Here is a 19654-nt window from a genome sequence, read left to right as displayed (position 1 = left end):
CGAGTGGCGGTGGTGGGAACGCTCTGCGCCAGTTGTAAACTAGCAACGACACATGCGCCAGTGACTAAGTCACTTGCGCCGGATGCAAGATAGGGCCCTGAATGCACAAAATGGGAGATGGAAACACATTTTTCGAAACAGCTGTGTCGTAGCGAACATTTTTTCGATTTCTGCATAACGACCGGCCATAGCAACCCCGCCAACATCAACTGGGAACAGATAGCTTATGTGAATAATAGATACGTGTGGATCGATGAATAGGTCAAACTTATCAAAAATAAATAAAATATATGCCGCGAATCGGCATATATTTTATGCCTACAGCGCCATCTCCAGGCAGAACTAGTGTAGTTTTCCGCTCCAACCACTTGATGGAAACACACCTAATTCGAAATTATTTTGTACAAACTTTCTAAAGATTCGCTTCACCTTTAGATAGAGACGTGACTAGTGATGACGCTCTTGCTTAGGTGTGTTCCCGACAGCGTCCATTCATTTGCACTGCGTTGGGAATCTAAAAGTTATTCACAGCAGGGTTTATTTATCTGATAAAAACCAGTCAGAACAAAACAGAACTTAGTAGGATCAGCTTCAAACGCCTTTATTTCCTTGTAGCCTATCACCTACTATCCTTTTGCTTTTATTTATGAGAAGCACATTGTATTGCCACTGTTTGGAAGGCTACACTTGCCCTTATCTAGAGCTGGTTTACCAGTACTAGTGCTGTCAAGCGATTAAAATAATTAATGTGTTTTTTTTCTATGCTAAATATCCCTTGATTTCTTTGTCCCATAAATTGTTCTCATTTTAATGCTCTTATCAAAATTGCGCAAGGCTTGCCTTGCGCAATTTTTTTTTTATTGATAACAACATTATACTGATCAAAACAGGACGATGCAAAAAATAAGCCTATAGTGCAATTAAACGATGAACATACAAACATACTGCCTTGAACATAGCAGTCAGGCTACTGCTTCTTTGTTTTGAGCCAAAGAAAAAAAGAATTGCGTTAATCGCGCGATAAAAAAATTAACACCGTTAAAATTGGTTTGCGTTAACGCCGTTAATAACGCGTTTAACTGACAGCACTAACCAGTACACAACGTTTCAATCAATAGTAAAGTATGTGATATGATCAGTGCTTCATTTGTAAAGGTGTAGGTCCCGGAACTCAGAGGGGGGTTGGATCCGGCGACTTAGTACGGGGGTCAGAGGTAATGGAACAAAAAAAAAATACACTGCCTACTAGGGTTAGTAGGCAGGGCCCCCCCTGTCAGACACACACTAATCCTAGTCACTTATACCAAAATACTTTGCAGGGATTGCTCTGTAAATTAAATTGGGAATAGGCCTACAATTGATGCATATGCATGCTATTTTAAACATGGCAGAGGCGGATTACACAGTGCCATTTCGCCAAACTCTGACTGTGCGGCGTGGAGAAAATGTACAGAGAAGCAGCAGCCCCCCTCCGTGAGATCCCGTTCTTGGCGGAGAAAGTTGCCATCACCACCGATGCTTAGAAAGCGTTGATTACGGAGTCAGGCGTGACCGAGACTTTTTAACCGACTTGTGCAGAGTGCGATCCTGCAGACCCGCTCAATACCAGAGAGGCACGCTGCGGGAAACACACATTTTCGTTTCCAAATATTTATTTAAAAACGAAAATATCTGTTTTAGTGTGTGTATGTTCAATTAAATGGTTTTATATCTTAAACAAATTCCATTGCAAAGAGGAGGCGAGCACAGGGGCGATTCTAGGTTCTGACTTTTGGGGGGGCTCAGCCCCCAGGAAGCCACAGGGGTATATATGAAGTATATAAAGGTGTGTGTGTGGGGGGGGGGGGGGAACTGTTACAAAAGCTCAGACCTTTTGTAACAGTTTAACCTCAGTTAAACTCATAATGCCAATGAGTATTTTATCCCAGAGGAAAGGATTAAACATATTTTGGCTAGACTGTAGCTCCTAAAGAATAAATAAATATAACTTAACCTTTTAATATAAGTTATAGACAACACTGTTGTAAATGTATTATTATTATTATTATTATTATTATTATTATTATTATTATTATATTATCCATGATTTTTCTTATGTCCTGTCCACGATTCTGTGAATTTTATTTTCTTAGTTACTATGCTGTTGCATGTTTTAGCCAATAGATGGCAGTGTGAGCTAAATAATAAAGTTCTGAACCTGAAGGGGTCTCAAACTCAACTTACCTTGGGGCCGTTGGAGGTAGAGTCTGGGTCAGGCTGGGCCGCATCAATTATTCCACAGAAAAAAGGAGCACAACTGACCCAATCTAAGTTAATGATCGGGCTAGATCACGTTGGCTATGTAATCGCTGACAACAGGGGACATTTCATAGCTGGTCATGCATGGTAACCATTTTTTCCCCTCTGCTTGCTCATCAGATGCGGCGAATATCAAAAGTGTTGGGCGTGGTTTGTTGGCCCGCAGCATTTCAGTGCGTCAACAGATCTCCGACACTTTCAAATGATGTTAAATCTTAATAAACAACATGAAATTCTTGGGATTTGTTCTGTAAATTAATATATGCATGTTATTATTTTATTTTATTATTTTTTTTTTTGAGAGGTACCGGATCTGCCCAAATAAGTACTGGAACACATATACAATATCTTCAGTGCCAGCCCAGAGAGATGGGCCATTCTCAAAGAGAAGACTGGCTGCTCCAGTGCTCCCTTCACCGCATGTCTGATACCCATTGGAGTGCCCGCATAGCGGCTGTTAAACCAGTTGCAAATCACTTACCATCTCTCCTAGAGGCCCTGGATAACATCTTTGCTAGGTGCAGCTTGACTAATGAAGTCAAATCAGAGGTCACTGGTCTCAGGAGTTATTTGACATCTTTTAAAGCCATTCTTCCCCCGACTGTCTGGAAAAAAATACTGCAGTCCATTGAAGACAGAAACATAATTCTGCAGTCAGGAAAAATTACACTAGATGTAGAAGCAGCCAATATAGAGGCATTGAAGGAAGAAATGCAGCTCTTTCGCAACTCATGGGATGACTTCCTTGCAGAGGCTTCCCTTATAGCAGAAGCTATGGATGTTCCCACTGGATTTCCAGTTAGCTACAAGCGAAAGAGAAAACGTTTTGCAGATGAGAGTCAGAGGAAAGAAGGAAATAATCCAATCTGTTTCACCACAGCGTGTTCTATGTGGCTTTAGATAACATCATCTGTGCCTTGGACACCCGCTTTCAATCCATTGCAAATATCCGTGTGGAATTTGCTGCAATACTGAAAATCAAGGCTTTAAAAGATGATCAGATTCACTCAGTTTGCCATTCATTAACAAGCAAACACAAACAGGATCTTAGTGCTAATTTTGCAACATTTGAGGTCTGTTTATAGTGCAAGTTTATAGTTTTTATATTTTTTTATAGTTTATAGTGCATGTTCAGACTGCCACTCTCCCCCTGAACTGCTGAATTCCATTCATAAATTTCAGCTTCAGAGCTTTTGGTGAAGTATGTGTTGCCATCCGAATCTTCTGTACATTACCTGTGACTGTTGCAGGTGGAGAAAGGGCGTTCAGCAAACTGAAACTAGTTAAGAACTATCTCAGATCCACCTTGCTAGACTTTCAATTGAAAGTCAGCTAAGCCGACAATTGCACTTTAAAGACCTCATCAGCGAATTTGCTAACAAAAAGGCCCGGCGTTGGGCTTTCTGATGAGACTTACAGTGAACAAACAAGCCAATTGAAACTTTATTTGAGATTAGATGAGGCTTGGTGTTGTTTTAGATATTTGTTTTACAACAACGTATTCCATGTGCTCTTTGTTTCACTTGCACATTTAAGATAAATGCTACATATTTACCTGTGGACTATCTTGAGCCAAGACACTTTGTTTTTTGCATATCAGTGCTTGATTGTCAAATACAATAAAATACCCACACCTATTTGTAGAGTGGTTAATTGAAAATTAACCACTCTTTGCAATCAGAGGTGTAATAACGTGTTGCAAATCAGGGAAATGAGAATAAGACAATTAATAATACATAATTTACATAATAATACTACATTTAAAAAAGGAAACAAATTGGGTGTATTACACCAGGCACCATCAAGAACACTGAAAAACAAGAACATTTAAGGTGGCAATGAATGGGGTAGAGGGGGCCCACACCGATATTCTTTCAGGGGGCCCGGATTCCTACCAACTGCCCAGGGTGCGTGAGAAAAGGGTTGTGATGGAGGGACACACACACACAGCATTTCTTGTGAAATAAATGTTTGTGAAAAAAAACAAACGTATTCCCGCATGTGGTTGGCCTAACATCAACAGTCATCGCCTATGCATGTTGTTGATTAACAGATATGACAAGGGGGGGGGAGATTCAGACGTGTGATTAATACAGGTTTCCTTCAGGCACTTACAATGTTCCACACATTTCAACATGCTGCAACAAATCCACTCTGCATGTGTGCAATCGTCAAAAGAAAAAAGTTGGAACCATTTCAACGTGGGGTAATAGAGCATCAACAGCCAAATAAAACCAGAGGGAGGGATAAGTCTCTTTTCACTTTCTATTTGACAAGCTCCTCTTTTGTTGCGAGTTCATTCTTCTGTGAGGTCTGCACAACAGCTAGAGCCATGAAGTCTGCACTGCTGATCATTCTGCTCTTCAGCACCTACATGTTCATAAGTACGGCACAAGGTAAGTTATGCAATAGATCTGATCTCTTTGCAACACAATTGTTTTGTTTATTTGCATCCTTTTTTCCTTGGATTTCCTATGTACGCTTAAGCCTAAAGGTTTGCATGAAAAGAGGATTTCTAAAATACAGATGAGTCAATTTATGCAAGCACATTTTTATGTGACTTCTCCTTTAGAGTGAAGCAAACAGACTAATCCATTCCAGGAGGCAATCTTTATTAAAGCCACACATAGTTGTTTCATGGGTTTTTTGTCAATGGATACCCGTAGAGTTTTTTTCCCATGCAATAAATTACACTGAGAGAGTCTGTTATTATGAAGGGGAGGAAGAGATTGCTCAAGAGCAATATAGCCTGACTTCATGATATAATATCTTGTTATGGGTGAGCAAATATGTGATTCAAATTAATAGTGCCATAATCAGAAGGTGTTCTTTTTGTATTTTTGATCTGTACATCTAGCGCATTCGATATACTACACCTGCAGCATATATTCTAGTCTTATGTTTTAGCATTTATTTTCTTGTCAAATATAAAAATGTCTGACTATTTGGAACGAAAGTTACAGCTGCCTTTTGCTCTTCTTCGACTGCTTGCCCGGACTAATAAACCAAAAGGTCCCAAGCATGTAAAAACATGTCTTGTAACCTACTTGGGTGTAAGTGTGTCTTTTTTAAAGGGTCTGACCGAGTGCTTTGCAATGTTATCTCCCTCTAGGCTCTTACGGTAACTGCTGTCTGGGTCACGTTTCCAAAATCAAACTAAAAGCGAAGAGTAACATCCAGAGCTACAGGCGGCAGGAAAGCGATGGCGATTGCAACATCGAGGCTATCGTGTGAGTTTTCTCTCTCTCTCTTCACCTTTGGCTGCCTGCCCATCTTCTCGTTATTAGCTTTGTTGTTTGAACTCTCTTTTGTACAACAAAATCCTCTGGCGTTGAACGGAACATTAAATAACTTGTTTTGCAATGATGAGAAAAAACTGGTTTTGACTAATTGGCCTTTGATTTAATGAAACTCAAACGTGTTGGCATGCTTGCGTACATGATTGTAGGTGTGGAATATGAGTAACTGTTTTTTTTTATTAAACTGGCAGATTCTTCATAAAGAAGAGGCAGTCGCACAAGAAACAGAGAACCGTCTGTACAAATCCAGAAGACAAATGGGTGCAGGATCTAATCAGAGATCTTGATAGAAAGGAATATAGGTAACACACATGCACGCACACACACACACACACACACATACTGTAAACAAAAAACACATACATGCACAATCACACACACACGCACATACACTCACTCACACACACACACACACACACACACACACACACACACACACACACACACACACACACACACGCACACACGCACACACACACACACACACACACACACACACACACACACACACACACACACACACACACACACACACACACACACAATATAGTAATATACATTTTTTTAATGTCCATATAGAAATCAGAAGTTGGGAAGATAAGCGTTGGAGAAAGAAGATATTGGGACCAAGAAGAGCTCTGGGTCGTGTACCTCTAAGTAACCCTGTGTTCTGTTTTTGTGTACATATATTCAATAGAATATAACGGGTAAATTTACTTTAATATAAATACAACATCACTGGAACTAAATCTATAATCTCAGAGATGTATGAGCCACTGTTCGGCAGCTTGACATGTAGCTTATTGCTTGTTTGTCCAGAGAGAGAGAGAGAGAGAGAGACAAAGAAACAGATAAAAAGAGGGAGTGAGAGACATAAAGAGAGAGTAAAAGAGAGAGTAAGAGAAGCAGAGACAAAGAGAGAGGAGAGAGTGAAAGAAAAATAGAGAGTTTAAGAAGCAGAGAGAATATATATAATATCCATATGAATTGTCCAAGATGAGTAAGTAATGTTTCTGTTTGTTTTTGTATGATCATGTTCATGATCAATTAACATGTCTGTAACAAATAAACAAATAAAGCACCAATATGAGCAAATGTGATGATTATTTTTTACGAGGAGGACATGTGTTACCACTGTCTCTGTTAAAATGACAAGCGGAGCAGTAAACGTATACCATAAAACCTATATAGCCTTCTCATTGGATAGCTTTAATTATTAAAAAAAAATGTAGATGAAATAGATATCATGAAAGGAATTAAAACCCTTGTAAGAAAAATGTGCAGTGCCTGCAGAGAAACCCCTGTATCAATCAAACTCATGAGAATTATTTTGGCATGGAAAAACTAAACCTGAGCTCTTTCATGGTGCATGGTTTTGTGTACACCATGACACTTGTCCTCCCACATGCTTAGAAATGTGACAGTAGCTTAGAGGACCCCTCTCATGAAGTTGAATCTTCACTCATCATCTTTAACCTTTGTGTTGCGCTTAGTGCGTAGGAGTATCACAAATGTTTTTGCGAATATGTTAATGTTAATGATAAAACAGTTAATAACAACATTCAAGTGGAAAAGGGTTCTCACTGTACACAAATCGTTGTTTTGAATCTGTACATGATCTTGCTAATACAGTAAGTGACCTTCTCGGCTTTGACTCAGAACAAAACCAAGCCGAGGAACAGGCTGGATGTGGGGAACAGCCGGGTAACAGCTGGAGCCACAATGCCGGCCCTGAACTCTCAAAGCTTACGACAGACAAACAAGCTCAAGGGTCTCGTTAAATCAAGTTACTGAGTGGAGGAGTGGAAACGGCAACTGGGCGAGTCTGAATATCCTTCTTTCACTCAAATTAAGTGTAAATAAGTGTAACCAGTAGTTTAGATGCTAATAGTGGAATAGAAGACATTTAGGGAGAATCATCAATACTGATGATTCAGTATTGATGATGTGGAAAGGTTAGGGGATGCTTGCATGGCAAAACAACTCAAGAGATACGCAAGACCAAAAAAGGTGGGGAACCAGCGCTCTGGTGTTCAAGAGCCTAAGAGTGGGGAGGAAGCCATGCCGTCCAACATGCCTAGGCTGCCGGAAATGAAGAAAATAAGAAATCCAAACAATACATATTCCTTGGCAAACCAATAGCACAAGATGTGCCCCGTGAGATGATATCAGCTCTTCAGCAAAGATACCAGTCGAAGTAATAGTTATACCGAGGGTAAAAACAAGGTCCAAAGTATGGGACCTACTTTGCATGGGATCTGCCAAGATGGTGTGTGAGATGTTGAGGACTCAGTGATATTAAGAAATTCAGAAACACTATCGGAAGAATCATCGTCAACATGTATATGGAAATCAACAATAAGTTAACTTATTAACAGATGACAAAAAAAAAACTAACATCTTTCATTGAGCAAGGCGGGTGATCTACTAAAACACGATAGAATTGAAAAGAAAGAATCAAATGATTCAGAGCTCGAAGAGTAGGAAGAAAAATGTTTCTTGCACCACAGTCTTGATGGACTGATATCAGGCCAGCCCTACAGGCAAAGTTCCTTGATAAGAATATTCATTTCAATGTTTAACTGTGATTTCCAGTAAGTCAGTTATAACAAGCCTTTTAAATATTAGCATAAAATAATACTTTCTCTACTATGCTATGACTGTTTGCAAAGGAAATTGTCCATTTAACGCTATGTTTCGCAATCACACCCTGCAGTCTTGGATTTATCCCAAGAAGAGGATAACTGTTTATCTTCTCTTCTCCGACCTGGTGGGAACCATAAACTAACAACTGACGATTGACAACTATAGACTTGTCTTTGCCACCTAACCTTTCCACATCACTTCAAAATGAATTAATGGATCAGTAGTTGTGATAGCGACTGACTTAAGGGAATTTACTTTTGTTTTTTGATGAAAGGATTCTGCATTAAGTCAGTTTGGAATGTTCTCAAATTAAGACGCTCCACTTGTTTCTCTAGCCGTTTATCGTTTCATCTTCTGCGCCTGGTTAGTTTGAGAGCTCAAAGCGCTCCTAAAAATGTTTATCTTTATTGTGCATAAAAGCAATCCAATTATAAAGGCCCTTATTGAGGGAATATGAACAAAGGTATGTGATTTATTCTTTCTCATTATTACTTTTCACATATTGTCAACCAGGCAAAATGCGTTGCACTTAGCTCTGTAATTGGGTGCATGGGTTGCACACAATTACAGAGCCATCACATGTGTAACCCATGGGTTGCACATGTGATGGCTTGTTGCACGTTGCACAGCTAATGGTTGAAGGATTTGTGGACCGTTCAAGTGATCATCCTGGGTCTTCAACACACCTTAGGTCTAACATTTTCCAGATTACATTTGTTTGTGTTCAGGGTCACATTTCCTTTGGTGTTACAGAGTGAAAGAGCAGTTACAACTTTTGAACCCCCCCATACAAATAAATTAATAAATGGACCAAACAAAGACCTTAAATGGCTGGGGAAAGAGAAGGGAGGTGATTTTGGGGAATTTGAGCCTTCCTCAGTATTCCTCGGTATAATTGCAAACCCTGTTTACAATTATACCAAAACAAAAAGTAAGGGGAAGCTGTTACATAAGGGCTCTGTTTAGATAAATTCGGAAACATTAATCCTGGGGTTTGCATAAAGCTAGCGAGACACTTTTGGAATGTTGCTCAAGAAAACACAATGACCGCAAGACGATTTGGCAAGAGGAGGCTTAATGAAGTCATAATGAAAGTGGTTCAAATAAGGCCAGGACTTTTATTGACCTCTCTCCACAGCCTGTCGATTATTTATTTTGTTATGAGCCTCTATACACAGGTATAACCTCAGAATGGCAAAAGCACAAATCCAACTAATTTACATGAAAAGTTGTTAATTAGAAGTTGCCACAGTCAGACACGTTATTTGTAGAAAACATCAGTTTTCGGTACACTACAGAGTGGAGGGACTGGAAGTCCCATGTTACTGACCAAACACTATTATTTGTTGGAATATAGAGCTTTTTCAAACTTAATATAACAATATATATGGCTTACAACTGCTTAAATTCTGCCACTAAGGGTCCTTGCTAACACAGTGTGATCTTATGCCCCCTGGTGGCTTGATCTCAGGGTCAATTTTAGCACTAGGATTATGGCGCATTTCCACCTGCGGGCGCGGGTCGGTTCGGTATGCAAAGGTACGGCACGGTTCGTAAAAGGGTTAGGTTTAGTAAATTGGTTGGGTAGTGGGGTAGGTTACAGACACACACGCACACACACACACACGCACACACACAATTGCAATTCAGAATTTTTTAACAAACATTAGCTAATACCAATCCAATAATTTATTAGAAAATGTTAATGTTTTATGATTCCCCTAAAGTAAAATTAAAAAAAAACACAGGCCTTGCTATTTTTCTTTAGTACACAATATTTAAGAGGATGAAATATACAATAAGCTTATTTGTGCAAATGATAAGCTTAAATATTAGCTACAATTAAAAAAAAATTTACAAGACACATAATGCACACAGTTATTGCAAACAGGTTATGAGGACCTATTTCAATAAAGGCATTGCTGGATTTTGTGTTGAAGACTTGAAGACTGCTTCATTGACTGTTGCTTCTCCTGATTCTACAATGTTCTCGCTAACTAATGTCTACCTTCTGATACAGCAAAAAATAAATACAAATGCAACTACATATTGTGGCTTTACCTGCAGTGGATTTCAATATTTATTTTTGAAATATATGAATGCTTCAGTTAAAGAACGTTCATTGGTTGAATGTGATGAATTAAAACTCCAAAAATGTATTTCCAATGAGAGTCAAACTCCATCTCATCATATTCATGCAAATACCCAAACAAGTTTTTTTTTTACTGGAAACCGACAGTAGACTGAGGTAGAAATCCATTCACGCTTAGATCCCATCATCATTTCAAACTGCACCCGAAGCATCCGATTGGACGCAAGCTCACGTGCAAAGCCTGTAAATTCAGTTTGCATACGGTGCGGTCGGAATGCCCTGCCAAGTCCCTTCTATGGCCACAAGGGGGCAGCTCACAGTACGGCACAAACAGGAGTGGGCTTCTGAGCTCCGTACTCCCCGGGACGTTGCGCCGTGACGTAGTTCAAGGCCTCCAGCGACCGGCGTTTCTGCACCTGGTGCAGCAGGATCCGGTAGGTCCCCGTCAGCGGGCTGCGAGCGTCCGCGCACGGATTGTTCCGGAGGTGCACGGCCAAGATGCCCAGGTCCGACATGAGGCCCTTCACCTCCTGCTCCTCCACGCCCAGGTCCGGCGAGCCCTGGGCGAAGTGGGCGGGCGCGAGGGGAAGGTTGGCGTACTCCCGCGGGCTCTCGATGCCACCCAGCCAGTGGCTGGCCATCACCGCGGGGAGCGAGGTGCGGTCGGTGGCGACGGGCCGCAGCAGGCCCTTGATGATCTGCTGACAGGGTTCAGGGACGCAGGGGGGGATGGTGTAGGAGCCCGCCAGGATGCTGCGCTTCAGCTTGCTCATGCTGGCCCCCAGGAAGGGCATGGTGGCCGTCGCCATGAAGAAGAGCAGGATGCCCAGGGCCCAGGTGTCCGTGTAGCGGCCTTCGTAGCCGCGGTCCTGGAACAGCTCAGGGGCGGCGTAAGGGGGCGAGCCGCAGAAGGTGGTGAGGACCTGGTCGGGGTCGCTCTGCACGCTGAAGCCAAAGTCGCCCACTTTGATGCAGTAGCTGGTGGTGTAGTAGATGTTGTCTGCCTTGAGGTCTCGGTGGACAATGTTTTTGTCGTGCTGAAAGGAGAACATAATTGGAACGTTGACATAAATATGAAAACGTAATAGTAACAATGTGCCAATTTTAAAAAATCTATATTTAATTAACTATAACAACAGAACATTGCCCTAAAAGTAGGCCTACACATGATTTCTACGAAAACTACTCTGGAAAGCACTTCACATTTCCGTCTACTTCATAAAATACATAACGTATCTGCTCTGCTCCCCAGTGACTTTGAAATGAGACTCACCATGTACTTGACCGCAGATATGACCTGAGCGAAGATCTTCTTGGAGTCCGCGTCGGCCAGCTTGCCCCTGGTGGTGAGTCGGGTGTACAGGTCTCCACCACTGCCGTACTCCATCACCAGGTACAGCTTCCGGCTGGTCTCCATCACCTCGTAGAGACGCACGATGTTGGGGTGGCATAGGGACTCCATGCAGCTGATCTCAGAGGTGAACATGGACTGGCTCTTCTTGGCCAGACGGGTCTTGTCCAAGACTTTGATGGCCACCCGCTCTTAGGAGAGGAGTGGAGTGGTAGAGAGTCATGGGATTGAGAGTGGACCACTAAACAGATCTTCTGGGTATGGATGGATTGACTTGACTGGATGGATGGACTGATTGATTAATACGCGGAAGGACGGGATGGACGGATGAATGGAAGAATTTCTGCAACAATGTAACCTAAATCTTTATAAACGGTCCTTTTCCCTCACCTTGGGTCAAGGCATGGATGCCCAGTCTGACGTGGGAGAAGTTTCCCTGTCCTATCTCTCCTCGCAGCTCGTAGAAACCCACCCTCCGTTCCAGCAACAGATCGTTGCCCATGCGCTCGTTGTGGGTCATGTCATAGACCATCCTCTCGAATGGGGACTTCATCCTCCTCTCTGCCTCGGTCAGCCCTGGGGAGGTTGGTGCTGAAAAGGCTTTGGCTGCCATCGCAGGGCAGGGCACCATTATCTTCGGATAATGTGCTTGGTCTGCCTGGAGGCCATCTTGCTTTAATTGCAAAAAAATCAACACAAATGTAAAACCTCCTATATTGTTAGGGGTCAATTTGACCCGATTCAATGTCTCTAAAAACATGTTTAACATTCTTTTTTCAGATATGACTTCTCCTAACCTATATGGTGTGTGTGTGTGTGTGTGTGTGTGTGTGTGTGTGTGTGTGTGTGTGTGTGTGTGTGTGTGTGTGTGTGTGTGTGTGTGTGTGTGTGTGTGTGTGTGTGTGTGTGTGTGTGTGTGTGTGTGTGTGTGTGTGTGCGTGCGTGTGTGTGTGTGCGTGCGTGTGTGCGTGCCCACGCTTATGTGTGTGTGTTTGTGAGGAGAAAACAGGTCCCACAAGATCATTCAAGAAGCAATGGGAGTGGCAGGACATATTACCCACAAGAACTCACTGACAGTTCTCATAACAACTCTGATAATTCATGCAGTATGTGTGATGGGGCAAACCAAGTTCCCGCGAGAACTTCAGGCAACTTCAGGCAATTCAGGCAACATTTCTTGTTGCATTTGTGCCTCAACTAAAGATTTTGAAAATGACCACCAGACAGGAAAATATTTGTTGCCCCTGTTCTATAACAGATCTTTCAGGGTATCCTCCTGATTTGAATGAAGCCAGTGAGATAGGACATTTTATCCCTCCTGTGGTTTCTCAGACACAGTTATACCCCCTTGTCATTAACAACCACCAAGAACTGACATGACATCCAAAAATGGAAAGCTGCTGATCCCCAGTTACAAGACAGTGTAGACTGACTGCAGCTAATGTCATCGTAATGGTTCCAGGCCCCACCACATATGCTAGCAGCAGTCATATACAAAACAATCTGCATTTGAACTATATTATATTTTACTATGTATATATATATATTTTGAATATCAACATAACATTTATTTGAATATCAACATAAAGCCCTGCAAACACCAAAACATCATTTGTTTTTCATTTTAGGTGATTGCATGAGATAGTAGTGATTGCATATTTCACAATCGGGGTTTATCAATGGGACGCTGGTATTCCCCTCTGGTAATCCCATGCACTTCACCTGTCCTCCTGTGTAAAAAGGTAAGCCTGCTTTTAACATAATCATAAGCAGTGCGTTTTAGACCTCTTGTTGTTTTAGGTGAATGTTTTTACTGACAATGATAAGGTATTGAACATTGGAAATGTGCGAAAAAAGAAACTAGTATGCCTAGTATGCCTACTTTGCATCTTACATAGTTAAATATATACACTACAAAAACATAGTATCCCTTATTCTTAGGAAATCCATTGTACTCAGCACAGAGAATCCCTTGTTGGATGTCTTCTCAAGAGAATCCCGTGTTAAAAGATCATGCATCCATTTTGTCATTTGGACTGCTTGTATTTGCCTATCAACTAGATACCACCTTAACAAAATAGCAACGTATTGACTAGTGAAGGTCGAATACAATCGACACTATCGAATTTTAATTAGAGTAAACTTTGAGAACATGTGGACACTACATCCCTTCAACCACTGACATAAAAAAGCTTTCCCACGCCCACTACTGGTCAGGATTAAAGTTACGCTTTTAGTCAGCTTAAGTTGGTTAACTCTGCACTGCAGAAGCTATTTATAACATACTAAGAGGACTAAAAGTTATATAACCGTCATAGCAGTTGATTATAATGGTTTGTTAGCAGTGCAAGATAATAGAGAGCTTTACATAGGCCTACATTCATTAACAATGGGGTTAACCGTAATGCACTCAAGCAAAAAATAAAACCGTACAAACAAAAGGTATAAACAAATGGTAAATGTAAGGAAATTTTAATTAAACAATAAAATTAATGTGATTCATTAGATAGTTTAAGCAGATATGCTCGGTAAAAATAGTAAATCATTTGCACTATCAAGAGCCATTGATATAGGCCTAGCCTATTCATAATCAATTAAACAAATAGGCTTAGCCTATTCATTATCAATAAAACAAAAAGGCCCAATGTACGACGTGAATCCAGACAGTAAATTAGGTTAAATAAATAAATACACAAAAATACAGAAATACACAGCAAACATAGAAACGTATGTTTTTTTTGCAAATAGAAAAATACAGATAATGCTAAATAATAGAAATTGGAAAAACTTACCAGGGCACTGAAACGATTTGTCTCTCACACAGGCTCGTGCTGACTAGGAAAGAGGGATTGAATGAACACTATGCTCTCCTCAACGCACCCCTGACAATCCTATTACCACAATGTATTAATATCTATGAGGTCAACTGAGTTCCGACAGAGATACAGTAAAAGCGCAAACAAAGAATGACCAAAAGCAATCTTTGTCTAATCTTCGGATCAGCTAGATATAGCCTAATAGAGGTGGAAAGACATTTAGATAAAAGTCAAAATATCCATAAGTAGGCTATTAAGTATTATGCTATTGGCATTATTGGAGACATGTTTATTCTTGATATATAAAAAATGCGAATACAAATAATGACGTAAGTTAGACTGATAAAAAATAAATAAACGACCTTAATTAACATTGGCTACAAATTGTTGTATTTCCTCAACGTTTAGCAACGTATCTGTCTTGAACCAAACTCGGTGGCAGAATTAGAATTATGTGATTGGCATTGAACTATAGCCAATCGGAAACCTTTGCTTGGTAATTCCACCAATTGCAAGCGAGGAATAGTTGGCGGGAGTTGAGGAGGCGGGTATCTTACGCCCTCGGTCAACGAATGAAAAGCACACATCTAGGTGACCATAATAGCACATGCTAGCACGTCGTATTGTGATATGTAAGAAGTCTAATATTTTGTAAACAGTTGTTTGTTGAAGATCCAGATGATGGCCACAACGGTGGCAACACCCGTCACGCCAACAGAATCCGACCAAGGCCGGAGCGTCAGTGAAGAAGAACCCCGAGGGAACGAGGCAGATGAGGAAAGCCAACAAACGGGGCCCGTAGCAAGTGTTACGCACAGCCGTGTCTCCAAACTCCCCCTGGCTCGAATCAAGGCGCTGATGAAGGCAGACCCCGATGTGTCACTCGCAAGTCAAGAGTCTGTATTCATAATCGCGAAGGCCACGGTAGGTTACCAATAATAACCCATATGAATAGTAAGAATGCGGCATGTTTATGACTTTGGCTTTAAATTTAACTTCGCTTAACTGCTTATTGCTAAGTAACGTTATGCATATGCGGGCCAGTTATATCACAGACCGCTGTGCTGTCATTTGCCACAACGCATGTCTGCACAACTTTTAAGATGATAAGTGTACAAGTGACCCGGGTATTCAGTAAGCCAGCTGACTGTGGTCGCTTATGGTCTTGACCCACAGGAATTGTTTGTTGAGATGATTGCCAAGGATTCCCTCGTCTATGCCCAACAAGGAAAAAGGAAAACTTTGCAGAGGAAAGATTTGGGTAAGTGTTCTAAGAAGATGAACCAATCCCACTGTAGGTGGCACCCCCTCTAACATATGTCTGAAACAATTAGTCCAGGTGTTGTCCTGTGTAAAATGATGGGGCATTCCCCATGGGAAAGCATTCTATATTGACCTGGGTTGCGGTCGGATAGTCAAAATAATTTCTTCCTAATGTCCTTCCCTTGACTTTGATGGAAAATGAGGTGATGAGTTCAAGGAAAGGTGTGAAGGAGATTTCATACGGACTTGGGGAAAAGAGAATCCGACTGCACTTACACTAGGCTAAGGGGTCGGCCTGGCACGGGAGGCAGAGAGAGGGTTTACAACTATAAGGTTGCTAGTTCGATCCCCGACTCTTCTTAGCTGATGTGAAGGTGTCTTTGAGCAAGACACCTAACCCTCACATGCTACGGACGAGCTGGCTGTCGCCTTACTGCGCCGTCGGTGTGTGAATCTGTATGAATGGTTGTAAGTCGGCGTCTACTAAATGTAAATGTAGGCTATGTCACTAATGCGATGGCAGATGTTATGGACGTGGGTCTCCCGTGATGAAACTACAACGTCCTGAAGATGGGCGACTAAAGGCACATTTACCCCGTGCGTTCTAACGGGGCGCTTTCAAGCAGGCTTTATAAATGTGGACAACATGGTGAAGAATGACCCTTTATTATAACTACGGTTGGAATTTAAAAAAGGAAGGTTGAATGTAGGCTACCAGCCACAGAGGGAAACCAAATAGATGTCACGTTGATAATGTTTAGTCCTCCACTCATATTCAGGACGGAGTATGATTGTATGAAAAAAGTTGATCGTTTGAATTAGCGACTTGTGCGTCGTTTTAATGTTCCTGCCACAAGCCATTCTGGGAAGGCATTATCTCCCTTCCTTTCATAAAGGACGGTCCAGTGTACCCTATGCTGAAGGAGATGCAAAAGGAAGCAAGATTCTTGAATACTTCCGGGTCATTTCAGTCCGTACCTTCCTTCCTACGCAAAAAGCACTGTGGGTCCTCGGCTCTGGTCTGTTTTAATCCTTCTCCTTTCTTTCTATCCTACAGACAATGCGATAGAGGCCATTGATGAGTTTGCTTTCCTTGAAGGTAAGTTTACTTGGCCTTTTTTAAACATCAAGTATTTGTTGTTGTGTAGTCATGATTGAGTTGGCTCATTCAGGAGGAAATCATAATTTACATTACTTTGTGACGTTTTTGGTCGTTGTACAAAGTATATTTTTAATTTTTGTGTGAGGGGAAATATGGATTTGCTTTTAATTGTTTAGGTCAAAGCAGTTTTTCCACCCTTTTTTGTCTTTTCATCTGATAATCAAAATAATGAAATGAGGTCGAATTTAAAGTTAAAGGGTTTGGGTTAGGGTTAGTAATACGGTTGTCTTTTTGGGTGATTGAGTAAATGATGGCTATCAATGTGTAGAATTCTTCTTGTAACATTTTTGTGGCTTGTCTTTCCCATTTTTGTGGCTTGTCTTTCTTGAAGGTACATTGGACTGATGGCTTGGTCTAAACCACACATATACCAGACATTTTCCACTTAAAATCGGGTGGTAATTTTTTCTAAACCTCATTTGTAAATGCCATTGTGCCATCAATCGTTTTCCTCATTTAACAAAACCTTTGCTGTGCTTAGTGATGTATTATACATTGTCATCTGCGTTTTATGTTGTAAATAGGTGTATTGTAAAATAGTCCCTATAAAACATGAGTAACTTTTTGCCAGTTTTGATTATTTGTATTGTGAAGTAACAATTCAACTATTTTAATAAAGTTGTCATGTTTTCTAATGCCTTTTTCCTTTTGAAGTTTCAAATGATCCTTCAGGGTCGTGTAGGAATTTGATGAATTTTTTGATAAATAAAACGACAGATCAAATCCGTTTTTTGTCCATACAAAGCTAGCAGTAAAAATTGTATAGTTCTTCTAAAGCCTGAAGGCTGATACTAACCATCTTTTTTGTAAAATAAATATATTTTCTCTTGTTTAGTCTACATTGAAAGTGGAATAAAATTATTCACATTTTTTCCGCCTTGTTCATAATCAAGGGTGTGCCTGAGATTGAACACATTTTATAAACTGCTTCAGTGTTTTTGGCTTCAGTGCCACCATGTGGCCACGGTGAGGTAATATGATTAGTCTGGGAATGTTATGGGTCAGGTTAGAACAATAGCAAACTATTAGAAGCTTTATGTTACCAAAATCACACCACATAAGGGGGCTTGAGCTGGACTCAATACTCTTTGTGATTTATTTAGTTGTCTGGAAGAACTATTACCCTTCATATCTGGATAGTCTTACTTTTTCCTTTTACTAGTAGACATTACTTAATCTGAAATTAAAAACCTCGAGTTGGCTTTTGTGTATGCGATCAAGGTCTACCAAATGTAACACCAAATGAGCTGTGTTCGTGTACAATGAGTATTGGCTAAATTGTCATGCTGGTTTGCCTGTGCCTTAGCACAACTTTTGATTAGTTAAGCTGTCAAAGTAGAATGATGGATATGATGGGTTAAAAAAATCAATTCTTCTTCTGCAAGCCAGGTGTAATTGGCTGAATGCCACGGTGCATTTGTTATGACATTGAAGAAACCACATCAACCCTGTGAGTTTACGCAAATGTCCCAGAGTTTCCCCTTGATGGAGACGTGTGTACTGTTGTTCCTGGCAGACCTGCTTTAAACACATGTCCATCAGAGGTGTTTTGTTTCTCACTCAAAGCACAGTCAGGACCCCAGAGTTTCTTTCGTTTTTTTAAAAATAAATGTTTTTCTATCTTTAAGCTGGGTCTTTGTGGTTCTCTAATGAAACAAGAGCTGGGAGAAGCACAGATGTTTGGTTCCAAAAGTACACCAGTCAACTCCCAGCAGAAGAATGCTTGACTGGCACAGAGAAACATGGAATACCTCTCCTCTCTAATAAAATATAATCACATGTTGCTGGGATGGACATCGCTTCATTCCCACAGTCAATATAGACATTCCACTTGGGAAATCCCATGTGAAGACGGAGAGAGGTTCTCTCCCTTCTATTGTCCGGACCGGTAACCATAAATCAGGACTTGCCTAGATTGATGGCTCTCGTTTGTGGTGCTGAAAGCATAGTATGCTTAAATAATAGTGTGTGGCTTTATTCCTATGCCTTGAATGTGTCCAAATGGTGTGTTACAGATTCATTAAGTATGCGTTTCAAACTAGACATGCAGTCAGGCTCAACTTTGTTTTATACACAGTTGGCACTGGACTGATTGTAAATCACAGCCATTATTTGGTCAAAGTAATTTGCCAATGTTCCTTTTATTTCCTTGTTTTTCCAAAAATTCGGCCGAACAGAACATCTTCAACATGAGAATGGTCGGAAATCTAAACGCGTCTTGTCTGCTTAATTCCCCCCCCCCACCCCCACGGGCCAGCAGTCCAGCAGACAACCCTGCACTCAAACATCTCTAGGAGGCCCTGGCTTCATGGAGAAGACCATCCTATGAATGAATGATGCTCACAAACTCCCATAAACATGCATACGCACACACACACATTCACACTCAAACACACAAACACACACACACACACACACACACACACACACACACACACACACACACACACACACACCACACACACACACACCACACACACACACACACACTCACATCTTTCTTTTTCTTTGCCCCTGCTGCTTATTTTCTGAACGGGCAGTGAAATACTTGCAGTGGAAGACTATACTTTAACAAGATGTTTCTTAATCGCTGAAGAGATATGCAGGAAATGTATCTGGCTCAGGAGCAGACCTGCAGTCATGTGAAAGGTATGTTTATGCAGCTGAGGGATTCCAACCTGATTTCTTAAGGGTCAAATTCCAACACTGAATACCCCTCAACCCTGA

General features: G+C 41.0%; 3 protein-coding genes across 3 annotated transcripts; 2 read left to right on the top strand and 1 right to left on the bottom strand.

Annotated features, from left to right (window-relative positions):
• The first annotated feature begins 4479 nt into the window (after positions 1-4479).
• ccl25b (chemokine (C-C motif) ligand 25b) lies at positions 4480-6682 on the top strand. The gene is made up of 4 exons (XM_060067487.1): positions 4480-4694; positions 5411-5528; positions 5789-5899; positions 6177-6682. The coding sequence occupies exons 1-4, from the start codon at positions 4631-4633 to the stop codon at positions 6196-6198; spliced, it is 315 nt and encodes a 104-aa protein (XP_059923470.1). The 5' UTR covers positions 4480-4630; the 3' UTR covers positions 6199-6682.
• Positions 6683-10096: 3414 nt separating this feature from the next.
• Positions 10097-14643, bottom strand: LOC132469103 (serine/threonine-protein kinase NIM1). Its single transcript, XM_060066983.1, has 4 exons — positions 14479-14643; positions 12077-12359; positions 11609-11877; positions 10097-11372 (listed from the first exon to the last, which is right to left on the bottom strand). Exons 2-4 carry the CDS (start codon positions 12315-12317, stop codon positions 10650-10652), a joined length of 1233 nt encoding a protein of 410 aa, XP_059922966.1. The 5' UTR covers positions 12318-12359; positions 14479-14643; the 3' UTR covers positions 10097-10649.
• Positions 14644-15067: 424 nt separating this feature from the next.
• Positions 15068-17562, top strand: pole4 (polymerase (DNA-directed), epsilon 4, accessory subunit). Its single transcript, XM_060066982.1, has 4 exons — positions 15068-15426; positions 15679-15763; positions 16823-16864; positions 17259-17562. Exons 1-4 carry the CDS (start codon positions 15181-15183, stop codon positions 17270-17272), a joined length of 387 nt encoding a protein of 128 aa, XP_059922965.1. The 5' UTR covers positions 15068-15180; the 3' UTR covers positions 17273-17562.
• Positions 17563-19654: the final 2092 nt, after the last annotated feature.

The sequence above is a fragment of the Gadus macrocephalus genome, chromosome 12 (assembly GCF_031168955.1).
Source record: "Gadus macrocephalus chromosome 12, ASM3116895v1".
Lineage (NCBI taxonomy): Eukaryota > Metazoa > Chordata > Actinopteri > Gadiformes > Gadidae > Gadus > Gadus macrocephalus.
The sequence above is the reverse complement of the archived record's forward strand: the minus strand, read 5'-3'. Positions and strand labels throughout refer to the sequence as shown.